The sequence below is a fragment of the Phocoena phocoena genome, chromosome 14 (assembly GCF_963924675.1).
Source record: "Phocoena phocoena chromosome 14, mPhoPho1.1, whole genome shotgun sequence".
NCBI lineage: Eukaryota > Metazoa > Chordata > Mammalia > Artiodactyla > Phocoenidae > Phocoena > Phocoena phocoena.
In genome coordinates this window covers 74,863,559-74,883,774 of record NC_089232.1, presented here as the reverse complement: position 1 = coordinate 74,883,774, position 20,216 = coordinate 74,863,559, and the positions used below count along the sequence as shown (strand labels likewise).

General features: G+C 35.9%; 1 protein-coding gene across 4 annotated transcripts in view; it reads right to left on the bottom strand.

Moving 5' to 3' along the window:
- Positions 1 to 12,006, bottom strand: part of PUM2 (pumilio RNA binding family member 2) — a 70,964-nt gene extending 58,958 nt beyond the window's left edge. For all 4 annotated transcript variants that reach the window (XM_065891743.1, XM_065891744.1, XM_065891745.1 and 1 more), the window contains exons 1-3: positions 11,956 to 12,006; positions 3,999 to 4,107; positions 434 to 621 (exon numbers count right to left, since the gene is read on the bottom strand). In XM_065891743.1, coding sequence (XP_065747815.1) covers positions 434 to 621; positions 3,999 to 4,107; positions 11,956 to 12,006 — 348 coding nt within the window. The remainder of the gene's footprint in view (positions 1 to 433; positions 622 to 3,998; positions 4,108 to 11,955) is intronic.
- Between the last annotated feature and the right edge of the window lie 8,210 nt (positions 12,007 to 20,216).

Genomic DNA, 20,216 nt, shown 5'->3' with positions numbered 1-20,216 from the left:
TCAACTAATTTACAAAAGGCCAAAAAAACTGAGTACAAACCAGTGATTTATAACAGAAGGGCTAAGGCAACCTTAACTATAGCGGTGCTGGAAAAGCAGTAACACCACAAATGAGATAAAAATTCTACTTAATGCATAGATGATTTTGTTTTTTTATTTTCTTATCAAGTACTACCATGAATATGCAATTTTAATCTTACAAATTTTGTTTTTTAATTAATATGGGTTTTTTTGGTAACATGGTTAAGATTAGAAATATTCCCAGTGGTTCTACCACTTCATGTATTTCAAGTGGCCAAGACAAGAAAACAAGAGCACCAATAGCTATGAAGTTTCCTTTAGTTCTAGGAAAGGCCAGAAAAAGAAACTGTCTTAAAGACAACCAAATAACCATCAAGCAATTTAAAAACCTTTCTTTACTCAAAATACTTACAAAAGTTCCCTTCCTAAATCGAGAATCCAATTTATCAGCAGGAGAAGAACTTAATACATATTCTACCATGCTCACACCAAGGCCTCCACTTTCTGATCGCGGAGACAATATTGCATTTACTTCACTGTTTCCATGAAAACCCTGTCCAGATCTTCTCTGTACCATAATAGGCTGGGACATTGAATGGTCTGTTTGGAAGAAAGAACACAATTACAAATTTGTACTTTTAAGCTAACAAAATGTATTTACATGAATTTATATACTAAAGTAAGAAAAATCAGCATATTGTTTTATTTTGAATATTACTGTAATCTTTATAAAAAGATCTTCAGTCTGTTGAGACTCACTGGCCTGGGCACATTTCTTGAGAATACAGATTAAGAAAGCCATTTGCTAAAAAGCAGGTAAAAGCCTATGTGGAGAACAGTCAAACCCAAAGATCAATGGAGACAGAAACTAATTTGACATCTCCGCTGCCTGTAAGCATCTTATTAAAAAGTTCTAAACAATTCAAAACAAAAAACTTTAGAGATAAAACCTGAAATAAAAGTAACTTCTAAACTGGCAGAGGCACTCCTCAAGCTCACAGTTACGTACTGGACAGATTCAGAACACACGGCTGTACTGCTGTAAGCACAAATGACTAAGTTTAGAAAAACCAGTAATATCACAAAATTTTCTATTCTTTTTTTTTTTTTTCGGTACGCGGGCTTCTCACTGCTGTGGCCTCTCCCGTTGCGGAGCACAGGCTCCGGATGCGCAGGCCCAACGGCCATGGCTCCCGGGCCCAGCCGCAGAGGATCCTCCCGGACCGGGGCATGAACCCATGTCCCCTGCATTGGCAGGCGGACTCCCAAGCACTGCGCCACCAGGGAAGCCCAGAATTTTCTATTCTTGGTGTAAAAAATTAAGTATCACTTAAGATTTTTTAAAAAAATACCTTCTAGTCTAAGTTTTCCATTTATTTTTTTTTTAAAAAATCATCCATATGGTACGAATACATTTTCTACATATTTTTGTGACAAAAAGAAAAAGCAATACTTAAGATCTGAAAGCAAAGAAGATACAAACATAATAAAACATTTGAGGAAGAGTCACATAGACTTGCAGAAAAAATTTTTAAAAAGGAACCAATAAGCCACTATTTATATCTGGCTCATATGTGAACACGTACCATACTAAATATTAGGCATCATCCTTAAAGGGCTGAACTATTATAGAGGTATACTCACTCATCATTTTATTAACTGCAGTAATTTTAAAATGACTAGTACTTTTGTTAAACCATATTAAAACACTTCCATGTCAGTACCTTTATCCATGAGAGATCAGTCATTATATTTTTCATTCAGTCATGCACAGTTTAAATGTTGATTTAAATGTCTCTCCTCGCAAGAGGGAAGACATATGGGAACATATGTATATGTATAGCTGATTCACTTTGTTATAAAGCAGAAACTAACACACCATTGTAAAGCAATTATACCCCAATAAAGATGTTTAAAAATAAAATAAAATAAAATAAATGTCTCTCCTATGCTGGGCACTGTGCTATGTATGGGGAATCCAAGAACAAACAGTCCCTGACTTCAAAAGAGATTATAGTTGTAACAAGAGGCAATCATAAGAGAGTAAAAGCACTTCAATAAAAATAATCCAGGATACTATAGGGAACAGAAAGAAAGGGCATCTATCAATTCTTCCCAGTCCTAGAGTGAATCCCAAAGGAAGTGATATTAAGAGTAGAGAACAAAAAACAGGTGAAAATGGGGGATGGAAAGAGCATCTCGGTTTGAACATCCTGGTTTCTCTAAGGCCTAAAAGTGCAGAACACAACGAAATTAATAATTACAAGTAACTCAGTTCAGCTAAGAAGGAAATATGTGTATGATAAAATCTCCTGTAGTCATGGAAAGAATCGTAGAATGAAAATTCTTTTAGGACAAGGAATGTGTTATTCGTATTTGTACATGCTTGGCATTCAATAAATGTCTGTTCAGTAAACAAAATAATCCATTCATTTCTATTTTTCTCATTTCTCCTGGTAAAGACTAATACTTATCTTCAAAATTTTATCCGTACAAGTAAAAAAGTTAAGTTGGAAGAGGGAGTGGTACAAGGAATTAACTAAAAGTATAAACTTGACGCTAAAAAGATACATCAGGAATATATAAACAGTTGCTTAAATGTTTTATTGCTGGTACTAGTTGTCCTCCAAATATAACATACCAAAGATATTTCCCTATCATCCATCTTGAAAATATCTCTCATTACCATGTTGTGCTCAAGATGTTTTGCTTTGGAATGCTTTAAAAAATTTTGGTTCTGGTAAATAGAGCAATTAACCATTCAACTTTCAAAATAAAGCAAACATGCCTATCAACCAAGTTTTCAAGCACATTATTTTAGCAAAGAAAAGTGCCTTTTGTGGGAAAAATGTATCCTAGTCCTTATGAGTGCAATCTATATAGGTTAATACAAATCCAGAAAAAAAATTCCTTGAGGATGGGGATCATACATCTCATTTATCTTTGTATTCTCCAAACCTGGCATATTATATTACATATTGTTTGAAACCAAAGAAAATTCCTAGTATTTTAGTCTAATTTAGTAGTTAGCAAAGTTTTCAATCTTTTTCAGTTTTGACTACAAAACAGTATTAATCACTAAAATTTTCCAGCTTTTCCTAACTTAAAAAAAATTATTTTACCCTTAAAAACAAAATTTAAGACTATATAGGACTTAAAAATCTTTTTAATAATTTGGAGAATGAAAAAGTACCTGGTAATTTACACCCAAAATATAAGGTTAAGTTGATAATTATCATTCAGAAATTTGTTTTTATATTACTTTGATCATTTTCTATAGCTTTAGTAAGCTGCATTAAACTTAGTTACAAAGAGAAAACTTATTTGTAAAATACATGTTCAAAGTTCCATGTGTATATCTCAAATTTTACTAGTCAGAAACATTTAAAAATATAATCAGTACTATTTTAAGAATATAACTATGCTCTTTAACTTACCAATAAATACTGTCACCCCTTGTGAGTTATACTCCTTACACCCCAGTTCCTTTTCCCTTAAGAGTTTCTTGGACCTATGTCTCTCTTCACTACTTACGGATATCAAAAACATTCAAAGTCTGCTCCCTTTCTGGGAATTCTACCTTAGTAAGGGGGTTTACTTCCTTTGTGTGTGTGGCTGATGTTTAATAAAGCTTGACTGAGCTGCAATTAAATAAATCAGTCACTGTCCATTAATACAATTCAAGCTTAAAAATCCCTAAGGTTAATGTGTCCTCTATTTTAACTGAAATTCAGAATTTTATAATCAGTTTAACCTCAAATAAAACTTAATAAAATCTTATTGTGACAAACATTCCTAATCAATAAGTGGACTGTTAGATATGAATTACTTTACATAAGAAAATGTGCATTATAAGGATATATGAAATCCTCACAGATATTGCAAAGTTTCTCCAAATACTGTCTGGGGGGCAGGATTAAAAGAAAATTCAAGTATGCAACAAATTCAGAACTCTCACACATACACCAATAACTTACGAGAAGTTCCCCATGCAGTCTCTCTCCATTCATCATCTCCAAGAAATATGCCTTTTTGTCCATCTTTTGTTGAATCATCAGGTTCCCAAAATTTTTTGGTAGGCAAAAGCTATTTGGAATGGAAAAAAATATTGTATTTAAATTTTATTCTAATTACAAAGAGCTAAAACATAGAGGAAAGTAAACTTACCACCAATAGGCACAAGTTAGTTTTCAATGCTAATGAAAATTCAGATGACCTATTTCTTAATTTGTCCAGTTAACAATCACTCCCCACTTGTGCTTAGATACTGGCTCTAATCATTCTAGACCTGAAAAGTCGACTTCAGACTTTTCTACATTTTTCAAATCGCTTTACTGTCATGTGATATTTTTTATAATTTTCTTCAAAAGACTTACTAAATTTCTTAATACAGTAATACAATAAAAGTATCTAAACAAATGATGAAAATTTTTCCTTTACTTCCAAGTATTGCCCTTGGATCACCTCCTATCCTACAGCTTCAATGATAGAAAATTTTCATTCTTACTTCACAATGCAATGGAGGTGAACTTCACAATTCTTCCTAGGTCCTCAATACTAACAATCTATTGATCCCAAATCAGGAAGCTATGGGATGGCAGAAGAGACACATAGAAAAGACCCTTAAATACTTTTTGAGGTAACAATGTCAAAGCCCTGTGCCCTATCCAATACTGTTAACATACACAAGCATATAAAAATTGTGTTGATATAAGCATTCAATGATAATTCAAAATGTACATTTGGTCGATTTCTAATGAGACTTTAAGGTTCATCCAAGTCTCCCCTCTCTACCTTTCCTGACACTCAGAGAAGGCAAACTGAGGATATGTTTGTTTGAAAAGAACAGACTGGTTTCTAAAACATGCATTTGACATTTAAATAAGCATTTGTAAGACACCCATCCCTCTCAGCCCATAATTAGGTCCTCATAATCAAACCTGTATATACTTCTATTACTACACTTATCACACTAAATTACCTGTGTTTGCCTCCTTAAGGGCCTGGTGACCTTATCTTCAGAGAGCTCACAAATATAAACTAACCATAATAAAATGAACTTAGGTGAAAACTGAATTGGGTCTGAGAGATAAGACTGTATGTGTGTTGGGGGTTTAAAGTGTGAATGTAAGGTGGGGAGGACACAAGAAATTATGAACAGAGGCACAACTTGAGAAAATGCAGTTTGTAGAATAGGGTGTGAGATGGAGGAACAGATGTGGAAGCTGATGTTGTTAAAGCTATCTAGGCAGACTATGAGGAACCTCAAAGACACGCTAAAGAAATATCAATAGTATATTACATTGAAGCAACAGGGACTCAAGAGAGGATGGCAGAAGAGTGACACTGTGTTTCAGAAAACAATTCAAATTGTAAGTCCTAAGAATAATGGATATTCTAGGCTAGAGGCAAAGAAATCGTTAAGGAGAATTACAACAAAGCCAAGACGACAAGAACTGAAACAACTGGCAGAAAGAACTGAGAAAATAGAATGGATTTCAGAAACATTCAGGAGAGTCAACAGAATATGAATAAAAATAAGGGGAGGTCTGGGACTCCCCTGGTGGTCCAGCAGCTACAGCTCCAAGATCCCAATGCAAGGGGCCTAGGTTCGATCCCTGTTCAGGGAACTAGATCCCACATGCCGCAACTAAGAGTGTGCATGCTGCAACTAAAAAGTCCCGCACACGGCAACGAAGATCCTGCATGCTGCAACTAAGACCCGACACAGCCAAATAAACAAACAAATAAATAAATATTTTTTAAAAATAAGGGGAGGTTGATAAAAAGAATAAAAGTTTAAAATGTGGGTAATGAGGTAAATGATACTACTGACCAAAACAGAAAAAAAAAAGAGGATAAGCAGCTTTAGAGGGAGGAGGGAAAATTCAATTTGGGCATATATCCCGAGGATCTTTTGCTCAACTAAATACTGTTAATTTTACTGCTATTTTAAGAAAGAAAACTTTTTGCATGTTAGGATCTTCCTGAGCTGCAAATGATTTGTATTATAGACATTTTATTTACTTATTTTTATTATTTTCAAAGATTTTATTTACTTATTTTGGCCACGCTGCATGGCTTGAGGGATCCTAGTTCCATGACCAGGGATCTAACTTGTGCCCCTGCAGTGGAAGGGCGGAGCCTTAACCACTGGACCACCAGGTAATTCCCTAAAGTATAGACATTTAAAACAATAATCTGCTCTAATAAAGATCTCGGTAAAATACAACCTCTGTTGCTGCAATTTTTAAAAATCTCACTATAAAAGTTTCATGAAAATATTCAAACAAAATGTAAATCTGATAATACAGTACTAAAACACTGCACTTGATATATTTAAATAATTGAACATTTATTCATAGTAAAACCCAAGTTAATCCCTTTGAAGTACTGTATAAATAAGCCATTTCAGGCAGAAGGAAATGGCTTCTAAGCAAATAATGCTTTTATCCCATACTTCATAAAGAAAAATGTTTTAACAGCAAAATAAGGATAACAAATAAGAAATCAGAAATGAAGTTATAACAACTTAGTAGAAGCATTTATTACAGACATAGAAGCGGCTGAAACAAACTAATCTTCTGAGGTAAAAGAAATAATAGAATCTTTTTGAGGGGCCTATTCCAGTCTTTTGGGATAAGATTCCATGCAGTACAGTAGTAGTTCATAGATCACTGCTTTGACACCCAAACTGTAAAACTGGGGGCGGGGGGGGGGTCTATGTCAAGCACTTACCCAGTGTGCTTACTTTCTGCCAGGCACTGGGCTATGAATGTCTCTTCATTTTGCAAACATTTATAAGTTATCACGGACCAGCAAACAATTTAGTAGTTAATAAAATTAACACTTTTCCTAACAAAGGCCCTTATCACCATTCTAGAAACAGCTGTGACAGCACAGACACTGATTTCAAATATTTTTAGAGAAACTACTGGCTTGTGACCAAGAATTAAGTTAAAATGGACTAAATATAGGGGGAAGCAACAATTCAGGATATCCAGGATAGAACAGTTAAAAAAAAAAAGAAAAGATTAAGTGGTACAAAGGTTGGAATAGCAATAAAAGTAGTGTTTTGCCCCTGGAGACTCTTTTACTATAGTAGAAATGGGAGAGCACAAAAACAAGGGCTAAGAGATCTTGAAGATCTGTAAAACATACTATCCAATACTGTTTCAAATTAGTTCCCTAATTCACAAAAGCTCTAAACCAAGGTCAAGCAACTCAGTATTTCTTGTCAACCTACTCCTCCATCATTCCAACTCAGAAATGATTGGGTGGACATACAAATTCATCCCTCCACTATCCACCAGTTTATTAGTTCTTTCCTTCAAGAAGCACTTATGGCTTGCCTTTTCCATCTCCAAAGAAATCAGTCAACACGATAGTATACTACCGCAAAATAAATAATTATTAAAATTCCTGCTAGAATTTATACTGAGGTGCATTTACACTTCAGATTTTTCTAATACAAATTGTTATGTAAGGGCTTCCCTGGTAGTGCAGTGGTTGAGAGTCCACCTGCCGATGCAGGGGACACGGGTTCATGCCCCGGTCCGGGAAGATCCCACACGCCGCGGAGCGGCTAGGCCCGTGAGCCGTGGCCGCTGGGCCTGCGCGTCCGGAGCCTGTGCTCTGCAACGGGAGAGGCCACAGCAGTGAGAGGCCCACGTACCACAAAAAAAAAAAAAAAAAATTGTTATGTAAAATCACCAAGTCAACCAAATTAATATAATCCTAAGAATTAAAAGAACTTGAAGGCTCTATGTCTACATTATAGTGTTCATATAACATCCAAACTGGGACACTTCTGAGAAAGGGAGTGCTATTAACAATTATGCCACGAAAACACATATCTGGACAGTCTGGGCAAATTAGGATGTAAGGTGACTCTATTTACAATGGAAGTTCATAAAAGATAGGCAGGCACAGATGCTAATAACCAAGTGTGTAGAACAACAGCCACAAGAGAACTCCAGAATGGTGCTTTTCTAGACTTTAATCTTTTCCGTTGATGAAAGATATCAATACTTAATGTTTTCAAATCATACTACTTCCCCAAATCTTCTACATTCCCAATATCCCTTAATATCAGCAGCAAATATTATTAGATGTCATCACTTCCAATGGGAAGCAGTACTGTAAACAGTCAAGGCACTCAAGAGTTCAAACTGCTGTTCAAGCACTGTTACTTGGTATTGGGCCAGTTAAATAACTGTTCTGAGCCTCAGTTTCTTCATCTGTAAAGTAAGGATAATAATAAAGCTACTGTTATAGAGTTTTCTATGAGGCAATAATGAAATAATATAAGTAAACTACTTAGAACAGCATCTAGCACGTGGCAAACATACATATTACGTATCTTCACTACGAAAAGTATGAATCCTTTAAGATTCTAAAACATGAGTAACATGCTGGCCAGCAACATTTAACTGGCTGATTATTTTAAATGATTATAGGAGTATTCATTACAAAAATCTTGTCTATAGCTGTTTGCCTTCTTTTTAAATTTGAGTATCCTGGGGGATCATGAAACTACACTACTTACATCAATACAAAGTTGCTTAATAAAGTCACATTTTGCGTAAGGAAACAGAATCAGAAGTTAAATAAACTATCCAAGATTACATGTAAGATTACATATATAGCTAGTAAGTGGCAGCATTAGGAGCTGAAACCATAACTGTTTAATTCTAAAGCCCATTTTCTTTACACTTAACTACCACAGAAGATGGTTCTTTCCAATCATAGTCTAACTCATCAATATTTCTAAAAATATTCAGTTATTAGGCCACGACTAGCCATAATGAAAAAAATAAAACAGTTCAAGATGTTATCAGGATATCCAGACTATATAATGTGGGAATTCATTAGAGTGGATAAAGTTTATGACAGAATGTCTAAGATAGGGATTTATAGACATTGGCGATAATCAGCTATTTAAAACAGCTGATTTCCATTCCAGTTATCCCTAACAGCTCAGATCAGAGCTAGAGCATTTGGGAGGTATATGTGATTCATACAAAAGGCTATTCTTATTACTACCTTCAAAGAAGTCAGTCTTTCTCACTAGTGATATAGCACTAGTGATAGATCTGAGAGAAATACATAGCACTAATGATAGATCTGAGAGAAAACAGAAGTCTCCTTACTCTTCTCTCCAGTACATTTTCCACTTCACCATACTACCTGGGATCTTAGTACATAAATTTTCTCTAATGTTTTCTTTAAATATTACTGTGTCAGAAAAGAAAGGAGGGAGCTTTATCATACTAAGCTATGAAAATACTCCCCCAAAACACATTAACTCAGTGATTTCAAGTTAAATTCTGGGTTCCCTAAAGAATTTCAGGCAGGAGCCTCTTTTTCCATACACACACACACAAAGTTCCTGTTTAATTTTTATATATAAAAATAAAGGTATGTGTCTCTGCAGTATAGTTTTAAAACACCATACTATAATGAAGCTGAGTTCAACCGCCTATGGGTTAGCTTTGTTCTTTTTAAGCCATGTGACATAACACAAACTGTTAGGCCTTTTGACAAAAATGTGCTATGGAAAAAATTGGAAAGGATGAATTTATGAATGGATGAATACAAATCTGTTCCTACTCTGGATGAACAACTAGAAGAAACCGCCCTTCTGATGATGAGTCAGTAAAAGCTATCATGATCTACATAACCCAGTACATTTGAAAATAACCCTGTATGTAATGCAGTGCTTTGTACATTATAGATTTACAGCAATTTAAGACATAAGTAAAGCTTTATTTTTAAAGAAAAAGTCAAGATAGGGCAATATATTAGAAAAGGATGTCGCATTAAAAAAAATAAACGAGCAATTTTAGAAAACTCAAGAGCCAGAAACTCAAGGCTGCTTTTAGGTTATTAAAATGAATGAATTCTGGGATAAAACAAAAAACCTCACCTGTCAGGAAAGGAGGAGAAGACTGGTGAGAGAGAGACAGGCAAAGAAGGAAATCCCAGAAGGTTCCCTGCTGCCTGCGAGATGAGGAAAGATAGAAAGGCTTGTGGGAGAGAGAACCCAGATACAGAAACCTCAATAGGTTTCTTAGCTATCTCTTAGAGGTAACAGAATTAGTTGGTAAACTGTTAAGAAAAAAATTTAATTAGTGAATAACAGCTTATTTAAAAATACATTTTTAATAGATGAAGGTCACAGAAGCACTGACCTGCTGCTACCTGCCAAAAAACCAGACAGCCTAACCCTAGCCATTTTTACTCTGCATATCTGACATTCCCATTAAGAAAAGCCTAGATTTAAGCTTAGATCATTTAACATGCTATTAAAACCAGCCTTTCTTCTCCAAAAACCTCAAATACCCCTCCCTCCACCCCCCAAATACCTAAACTCTCTCAACTACTGTTTCTGATCATGACATTTTTTTTTTAAACTGCCAACATGTCTTTGGGTTTATCAAATACTACTTAAAAAGGGAGGGAAAAAAAGAGCTAATTTGTAAATACATACACAGTGTAGATCTGCAAAGTAAAGTGTTGTGGGGTCTAAACAGAACCAAGGTAAGGGTGTGACTTTATCTGGTCTTTAAGAAAATCAAGTTCAAGTTTGTCACAGACTAGGCTGAAGCACTGTTCAAACCTGCTTTTAAGATATGTTATTCTGCTTTCTAAAGACCAAAGAAAATAAGTAACAGGGAAAAAAAACAAAAGCCCTTTTCAACTGCTTCTTTTTGTTCACCCATAGTGTAAATAATGCCTAAGCCGCCACTGCACCGCAGTGAAGCTACAAGGTTTTTTAACTAAAAAATTATTCCCTCTCTCAAATTTTCTTAGGGCCCAGAGTTTTACCTTAAGCGCTGGACTAACAAGTTTACTTTGGCAATACTCATGCTTAAGCACCTTAACTCACCCTTAAATCAGTCCTCTGAAAATGACAAACTCTTTGGAAAACGCTGTTCTGAAGAAGGGGAGGGTTAGCTAGCTGCAGGGTGCCCTCTTGTGGCCCAGAAGAGTGACTGGACTCTTTTTCTGCATCTGAAGAGCACAGCATTGGATGGAGTGAGTCTCATGAAGGTCTACCAAAGTAAAATAATCTCCAGGAGCAAGCGGTTAATTACACATCTTAGGTCTGTTCACGGTTATTTTCTATTATCAAAGTCCACACTATGTTAGTACTACAGAACATGACAAAACAAAATGTGACCGCAAGGTTTTCATAATCAATTAAAGTTTTCTAAATATTCATTAGGTATATGGAAAACTAAGTCGTTTTGATGTCTTAAATTATGTAATGGTGAGGTTAAATGGGATGCCCCAATGAAAATCATATATTAACAGGACTGATAAAAGCCAAAATTTTAGAGTGCCCACTGTGCCCTAGTCATTCAAAGCTAACAATCTACAGAGGAGACTAATATAAAACAAATAAACTGTAACCAGTAATATAATAAAAGTATGTACAAAGATCCATGAGAAGTCAGATGAAGAAGTAATTAATTTTACTGCAGATATCAATGGGACAATAAAGAGTCTTTTTCAGTAGAGTCCTGCAGAGGATTAGAAGTTTATTAAGCAAACAATGAACAAGGAGAAATTTTTGTAAGAAAGAACAGTGAACAATTAAGTGTGGCTAAAGCAAACATAGCATACATATATAAAACAGCAGGACAAAGATCAAGGAAGGCTCTTTTCTGATCAAAGTAATTATGGTCCATTACCAAAATAGAAGACATTATCAGGTCAATCAAATCAACTAGACACAAATAACCTCACTAAAATTACCGCTAAAAGTTAAAAAAAAAGCTGAAAATCCCACAACCACAGATTTTAAAAGCCCACATCATTTGGAAGATACAACCACTATTTTCAAGGAGACTTATGGTTAAAAAACAAGTCTCAATGGCTCAAATAATCAAAGTGAGGTATACATTCTTAGTATTCATAAATATTTACCTCTCCCATTCCCCGAGATTCTAATGCAAGAGCTTGAAAATCATGATTCATTTCATCCACAGATCAAACCTGTTAAATAACAAAAAGAAACATTAGTAGAAAGAAAAAATTGAAAAACAGACTGCATCAACTATTTTTATATTACACTGCTGCTATTACTGATGTTACAGCATGAGCTGAGATGGACAAGAATCCATTTCTCTATAAAGACAGGTTTTCCTAAATAGAGCACCATAGCAATCTACACTAAAATTTGTGGGAAACCTGGCCTCAACGGTTCATGGATTATTCTGTGTGCCAAAAGAAACCCCTACTAGTTTCCTGCGCAAAAGAAAAGAAGTGAGCTCACGTACTAAAATACAGTTACCTTTTTTTTTTTTTTTTGGCCATGCTGTGCCGCATGCGGGATCTTAGTTCCCGGACTAGGGATTGGATGCCTGCCCCCTGCCGTGGAAGCATGGAGTCTTAACCACTGGACCTCCAGGGAAATCCCCAATTATCTTCTTTTAAAAAAAAATGTTGTAATTCCTATTACAAAATTATTACTTTGCACTACTTCTTTAAGATTTCTCAAAATTTCTCAGAATTTCATTATTTGTGGATCTTATAACAATGATAAAAAAATTTTTTTAAGTGGTGATCCAGTTCTACCTCAAAGCAACATATAATCTGCTGTGAGAGTAATTATAATATTCAGAGGTTTCCTTAAGAATAATTCCTTTCCCTACAATAATCAAAACAGCATGGAAATGGCACAAACACATACATCAATGGAACAGAAGAGAGCCCAGAAATAAACCCATGCACTTACGGTCAATTAATCTATATAACAAAGGAGGCAAGAGTATACATGGAAAGAAGACAGTCTCTTCAGCAAGTGGTGCTGGGAAAACTGGACAGCTACATGTATTATAAAACAATGAGATTAGAACATTATCTCATACCATATTAAAAAAAAGCTCAAAATGGATTAAAGACCTAAATGTAAGACTTGAAATCATAAAACTCTTGGAAGAGAACTTCTGACATAAATCGCAGCAATATTTTTTGGATCTGTCTGCTAAGACAAAGTAAAAGCAAAAATAAACAAACGGGACCTAATTAAACTTAAAAGCTTTTGCATAGCAAAAGAAATCATCAATAAACTGAAAAGACAACCAACAGAATGGGAGAAAATAATTGCAAATGATATGACTAACAAGGGGTTAATATCCAAAATAAACAGCCAATACAACTCAATTAAAAAAAAACCCACCCCCAGCCAAAAAAAACACACACCCCAATCAAAAAATGGGCAGAAGATCAGAATAGACATTTTTCCAGAGAAGAAATACAGATGTCTAAAAGGCACATGAAAAGATGCTCAACATCACTAATTATTAGAAAAATGCAAATCAAAACAACAGAGATATCACCTCACAACTATCAGCTGTCATCAAAAAAATCTACAAATAACACAGAACTTCCATGGTGGTGCAGTGGTTGGGAATCTGCCTGCCAATGCAGGAGACAAGGGTTCGATCCCTGGTCTGGGAAGATCCCAAATGCCGCGGAGCAACTAAGCCCGTGCGCCACAACTCCTTAGCCTGCGCTCTAGAGTCTGCGAGCCATAACTACCGAAGCCCGCGTGCCTAGAGCCTGTGCTCCGCAACAAGAGAAGCCACCTCAATGAGAAGCCTGCCAACGCAACAAAGAGTAGCCCCCGCTTGCTGCAACTAGAGAAAGCCAGCGCGCAGCAACGAAGACCCAACGTCGCAATCAATTAATAAAAACAAGGGCCAGAAATTCCCCTAAACTTGATGAAAGCAAAATTTACGGATTCAAGATGTTCAGTGAGGGGCTTCCCTGGTGGCGTAGTGGTTGAGAGTCCGCCTGCCGATGCAGGGGACACGGGTTCGTGACCCGGTCCGGGAAGATCCCACATGCCGCGGAGCAGCTAGGCCCGTGAGCCATGGCCGCTGAGCCTGCGCGACCGGAGCCTGTGCTCTGCAACGGGAGAGGCCGGAACAGTGAGAGGCCCGCGTACCGCAAAAAAAAAAAGATGCTCAGCGAACCCCAGTCAAGATAAACAGGAAAAACAAAAACGAGACCCCACATCCACGCACATCATAATAAAAGTGCTGAAAATCAAAGAGAAAATCCTGAAAGCAGCGAGAGGAAAAACATTACAAAAAGGGGAAAAATGATGACTGACTTCGCACTAGAAACAATGGGGACCAGAATAAAAAGGACAGACTTTAGAGGGCTGAAAGAAGAAAAACGCTAACCTAGAATTTTTATCTGATGGAAATCTCCTTCAAGAATAAAGACTAAAAGACATTTTTAGATAAAAGGAAAATAAAATTTGTTAAACAGACTTCCACCTCAGAAAATCCCTTAAAAAAATTCTTAGGCTAAAGGAAAAGGGTACCAGATGGAAACTCAAATCAGGAAGGAATTAAGAGCACCAGAAATGCTAAGTATGTGCATAAGTACAAAGGACTAGTTTTTCCTCTCAATTTCTTCAAAACACATAAGCCCATGTAAAGCAAAAATTTTATTATGGGTTTGATAACATATGTAGTTGAACCAATTTACATGTACAACCAATACCTACTATAAAAAATATCTCTAGCCATACCATCATGACACCTAGTGATTTAAAGCAAAACTCAGTTTGAGATCAAAATACTCGTTTATCACACAACATTATACAGTTGGCCCTCTATATCCATGAGTTCCACATCTGCAGGTTTCACCAATCAGGGATCAAAAGTGTTAAAAAAAAAAAATTCCAGAAAGTTCCAAAAAGCAGGGAATTAAATTCCCTGAGGGCTGGTAATTATTTATCAATACATAGCACTGACATTGTATTTACAAAGCATTTACATTGTATTAGGTATTATAAGTAATCTAGAAATGATTTAAAGTATACCCTAGTATGCACACAGGTTATATGCAAATGCTACACCATTTTATACAAGGAACGTGAATATCCTCAGATTTTGGTATTGGGCTGGGGAGGCACCTGGAACCAATACCCTGCAGATACTGAGGAACAACTGTACATCCTTAAATACATATATAGTTTGGAGGGGCCCCCAATTATCTGATTAAGTAAAGGAATCTTAGTCCAAATGTGTCCTACACTTCTCAGTCACGCAATCAAAGTTCTACATCTCACATGACACAATTCATTCTAATGTCTAGTACGGTCTGCTCAAACCATCTTTGATTTCCCTTGTTTCTTTAAAATTTCCTAAATTTGGGCAGCATCCATTTTATTTTTCTATTTAAATAATTCCTAGGGTCTCCATATTGCCCTAGACTCGATGTCCTTTATATTCTTTTTCTTAAGATGATTTACATTTGTGATTTCACTTTCTTTAAACCTTACATTTTACAGACTTTGTATTTTCTAGATTTCCCATCCCATTACAGCCTCAACTTCTTCCAAGCATCAACTGCTTCCCAAACCTAATGGCCAATCCTTTGAAAGCTTTGAGATACTGCTGACATGTTATCAGGAATCATGTATTGATATTTTCAATCACCTAAAGAGGTGTTCTAATTTCTTAAGAATGCTTCAAATTTAAATCCTACCAACTTGACGATGCAGCCATATAATTTTGAGTTCATAATTCAATTTATGAACACACACTAAATGATATTAAGCCCTGAAATCTGGGCTCAACAAAGATCACACCAATTACAGTCATTAAAAATCTCCCATGTGACATCTTATTTACCTGTATCCTCTGAGGACAGACTGTCCTTATTAAGAATTATTCCACTAGAGCCAAAAACATAAGATTCTTATTATTTAGGATGGAAATAGTTCTAAAATGGATTCATTATTCTGCAATCCTGAAGAAAGAATAATGGACAAATTTTATATTTAAGATAATGTGGTAGAGTACAAATAGTATGTGATTTTAATTCAGAATATAAGAGTTCGAGTTTTAACTTTTGCCCGTTGTCTAACCCCTAAATCTTACTTATCTGTTGTGAAGATCAAACTAGATAATGTATCCAAAAGTGTTTTGTGAGCAATTAATAAAAAGTGCTAAACAAATAACTAGTTACTATTAAGATCATTACATACTACTCGAGAAAGAACTGATACTTCCTGAGACTCTTGGGGTGCTCAATGTTCTGTTTTTCTTGTATGCTTCTGTTAGTATTTCAGCCTCCTGCCTTGTTGTCAGGTTAAATATCACTTGACCAGAACATACAGTATCCCTTCTGACCTTTCTAATTAGGTTGCTTTTAATTTGTAGTAATCTGTAGCCTCAGATGAATGTGGTAGACTTGTAAGAGTAAACAAGCTCTAAGAAGGAAACTACCTCCAACAAACACAAAAACACATTCTAAAGTTACAATCCTTTCTTAGGAAAGCAATTTGGCATCATATATACAGGTTCGTACATCTTGAGCCCATCTCCCTAACTTTGAAAATCAATCCTAAAAAGAAAACCTAAATACAAAAAAGTTTTATGTACAAAGATGTTTGTAGCAGTGTTGCTTGCAGATCCTGAAATTATAAGCTGCATAACTGCCTCACAATAGTTAAGTGATATAACACATCTATAAAGTATAGTGTAGCTATTAAAAATATTTAAAAATATCGTAATTTTTAGTTTATTACAATAAATCTGTATAATCTATGAATGAAAGAAAGGAGATTTTTATTAGGAAAAAAGGAGTAGACTTAAGAAATCTTCTCAGGAGTAGACTTAAGAAATCTTCTCAGGCAGTGTCTTATTTAGTAAAACATGCACTTACCATGTGATCAAGCTATGCGCATCCAAGGCATTTACCTAAGAGAAATGAAGACTATGCCCACATAAAGTCCTGTACCTATTTAGAGCATCTTTATAATGGAAATGACAGAAACGCCTCTACACAGATGACTGGATAAACACACTGTTATGCCATACGATGGTGTACTGCTCATTGATAAAAAGGAGCGATCAGTGCCACAACAGGGATGAATCTTCAAATGTGGAATAAAAACCTTAACACCAAAGAATGCATATTGTGTGATTCCAAAATGAATCAGTGGCATCAAAAAGCAAATCAGTGGTTGCTTGGGGTTGGGAAGCAGAGAGAGGATTACCTGAAAAGAAGTACTTCTGTATATTAATTCTGGGGTTGTTACATTAGTGTATAGATTGATTGGTATTGGTGAACCATATACTTTTTAGTGTATGTAAATTAGACCTCGATAAAGTTGATATTTTAAAAGATGACTGTATAACATGAACTGAAATTATGATAAAACTAAAGAGATCAAAACAATATGGTACTGGTACAAAGAGAGACAAAGAGAGGGACAGAACAATAAATTCGAGAAACTGAAAAAAAAAAAAGAAATCTTCTCAGGAATAAAAGCATCAGAGCTTTACCAAAGCCCCTTCTTTGCTTACTTCTACATTTTCATCCCTGGTCCAAATAGATAAGGTAAAGAAACTCTGGATAAATGCGAGAGGTATCTTAGCTATATGGATCCACATACTTTTGTGGTGAATCATGCCCTAGTGCAGGGGTCAACAAACTTATTCTGTAAAGAGCCAGACACTATATACTTTAGGCTTTACAGGCCATACGGTCCCTCAACTTCTCAACTGTGCATCTGTAGCACAAAAGCAGCCATAGACAATAAGAAAATGAGTGAGCACGAATGTGTCCTAATAAAACTTTATTTATGAACAGTGAAGTCTCAATTCCATATTTTTTCATATGTCACAAAATATTATTTTTCTTTTGATTTTTTTGCCCTACCATTAAAAATTCTAAAAGTCAATTCTAGAGAGCAGTTCAAAAAAAAACAGTTGGTGGGCCAGATCTGGCCTGTAGGCCAAAGTTTGCTACCTCTGCTCTAGTGCATTTACTCCCGACTGTTCCACAAAAAATCAAATGCAGATAATTCACTCTCAAACTCGAGCAGACCCAAAGTTAAGCATCAGGGCTTTGCTTTCAACCTTTTCATTTATACTCTCACCATGTACATTTTTTATTTTAATTAATAATGAACGGGAATTTCAGATTACTTTTAATGAAGGTTATTTAATTATTTTCTTTCAATGACCAGGGTGGGTTATGGGGAAAAGACTTTAAAAACAAGATAGGGGCTTCCCTCGTGGCGCAGTGGTTGAGAGTCCGCCTGCCAATGCAGGGGAGGCGGGTTTGTGCCCCGGTCCGGGAAGATCCCACATCCCACGGAGCGGCTAGGCCCATGAGCCATGGCCACTGAGCCTGCGCATCTGGAGCCTGTGCTCCGCAAAGGGAGAGGCCGCAACAGTGAGAGGCCCGCGTACCACAAAAAAAAAAAAAAAGACAAAACAAAACTCACAAAGCAACACTCAAGCTCAGCTTTTCAGTTTAAGGTGTTATTTATTTCAACTATGAGAACGCAAATGGAGGAGAAAGTAGGCAAAACAATGAGATACAAAGAAAATAAACACTTTTGATTCTTCTGCAATGACCTTCATATTAACCATAATGAAACTGCAGGGGTGGGGGTCACACATATGCCACTAAGGACTCTTAAAATTTCTGCACTGGTGTCACCTGATGGCAAGGGAAAAGAATCTGGACATAATTTAACAACTCTCCCCTGCGTGGTTAGACCTAAGGAAGAAAGCGAACAATCTCTTCTTTCAACAAGCAATGGAGTATCTAGCTATCAGTTATATAATACTGACCTGACTAGTTCCCTTGAAGAAAATGTATCCCAGAATTATAGTACACACTATACTGCTTGGGGGTGTAAAGTCTGTCTTCATTGTTTTTTTTTTTTGGTCTGCATTATTAAGCCATGAAGTTTTCCAATATTATTTCCTTAAACAATTAGAATTTGCTAATATAGAAAATACATAATAGAAACTTTTCTATGGACAAGACCATGTGTAATCTTGTGGTAAATTTAAATTAAAAAGTTAATAGTTTTTGGGGCTTCCCTGGTGGTGCAGTGGTTGAGAGTTCGCCTGCTGATGCAGGAGACATGGGTTCGTGTACCAGTCCGGGAATATCCCACATGCCGCGGAGCGGCTGGGCCCGTGAGCCATGGCCGCTGAGCCTGGTCTGCAACAGCAGAGGCCACAACAGTGAGAGGCCCGCGTACCGCAAACAAACAAACAAACAAACAAAAGTTTTTGAGGTTATGATGTTTCCTAGCAAAAGAAGAGTGTCTTATTAAGTTCTAAAATTTAACAGTATTAGTTAATTTTTCTGTAGACAACATTACTAATTATGTGAGAAAAACAGATCAAGTACTTCAAATAACAACTTGGTTAAGTTTTGTGGGTTTTCATATTTACTAATGCGTAAGCCAAAAGGTTTACAAATAGTTGGTGTAATGAACCAAGAATATGCATTATTTTCTTAGGTAACATCTGATCCAATTCCTTACCATATGCCTACCATAAAAAATAGGTTGGGGGGCAAAAACCATTTAAAGCTACAATAAATGGTATTAAAGCACCAGCATGTAACACCAATTACATTTTTATAGTTTTATAATTAGTTCTATTTTAAAGCCATAGTAGTAATTAAACTCTGGAGTTAAAGGGGCTAGGAACTGTGTCTTAGCCACCAAAATGCTCAATATATACTGAATGAAAAAAATCATTCTATATTTTATGAAATGTAAATTCAGATCATGAAATCATCTAATATCTAGAGAGTGACTGTTTATAAATGCCTTCATATATATGAATACACAATGCTCATTTTATAGAGACATAAACAAGACTTTTCCTCAGACTTTTTGTACAACTGAAAACATTTACCAAACATAAAATGAGTGCAACTTCCCATTGGCACTACTTCTCCAAACTGGTCCTCTAATACCTAGAGGCTGCTGCTACCTCATGCATCCATTACAAAAACAACAAAATTACATGAAAACTGGGACTTCCCTGGTGGTCCACTGGGTAAGACTCCATGCTCCCAATGCAGGAGGCCTGGGTTCAATCCCTGGTCCAGGAACTAGATCCCTCAAGCGTGCCACAACTGAAGAGTCTGCATGCTGCAACTAAGAAGCCTGCATGTCCCAGCTAAAAGATCCCACATTCAGCAACAAAGACCTGGCGCACCCTAATAAATAAATATTTTTTTAAAAATTACATGAAAACTTAATTGATTCACATAAGTCAATACACACAAAGAGTAACTTAAGCTGCTTATAAAATATTCTTAGTAGTCATACTCTTTGGACTGTTTTTAGTGAACATAATCATTGAGCATTAGTGGTATCCATTGAAAACAGGTACTAAAGT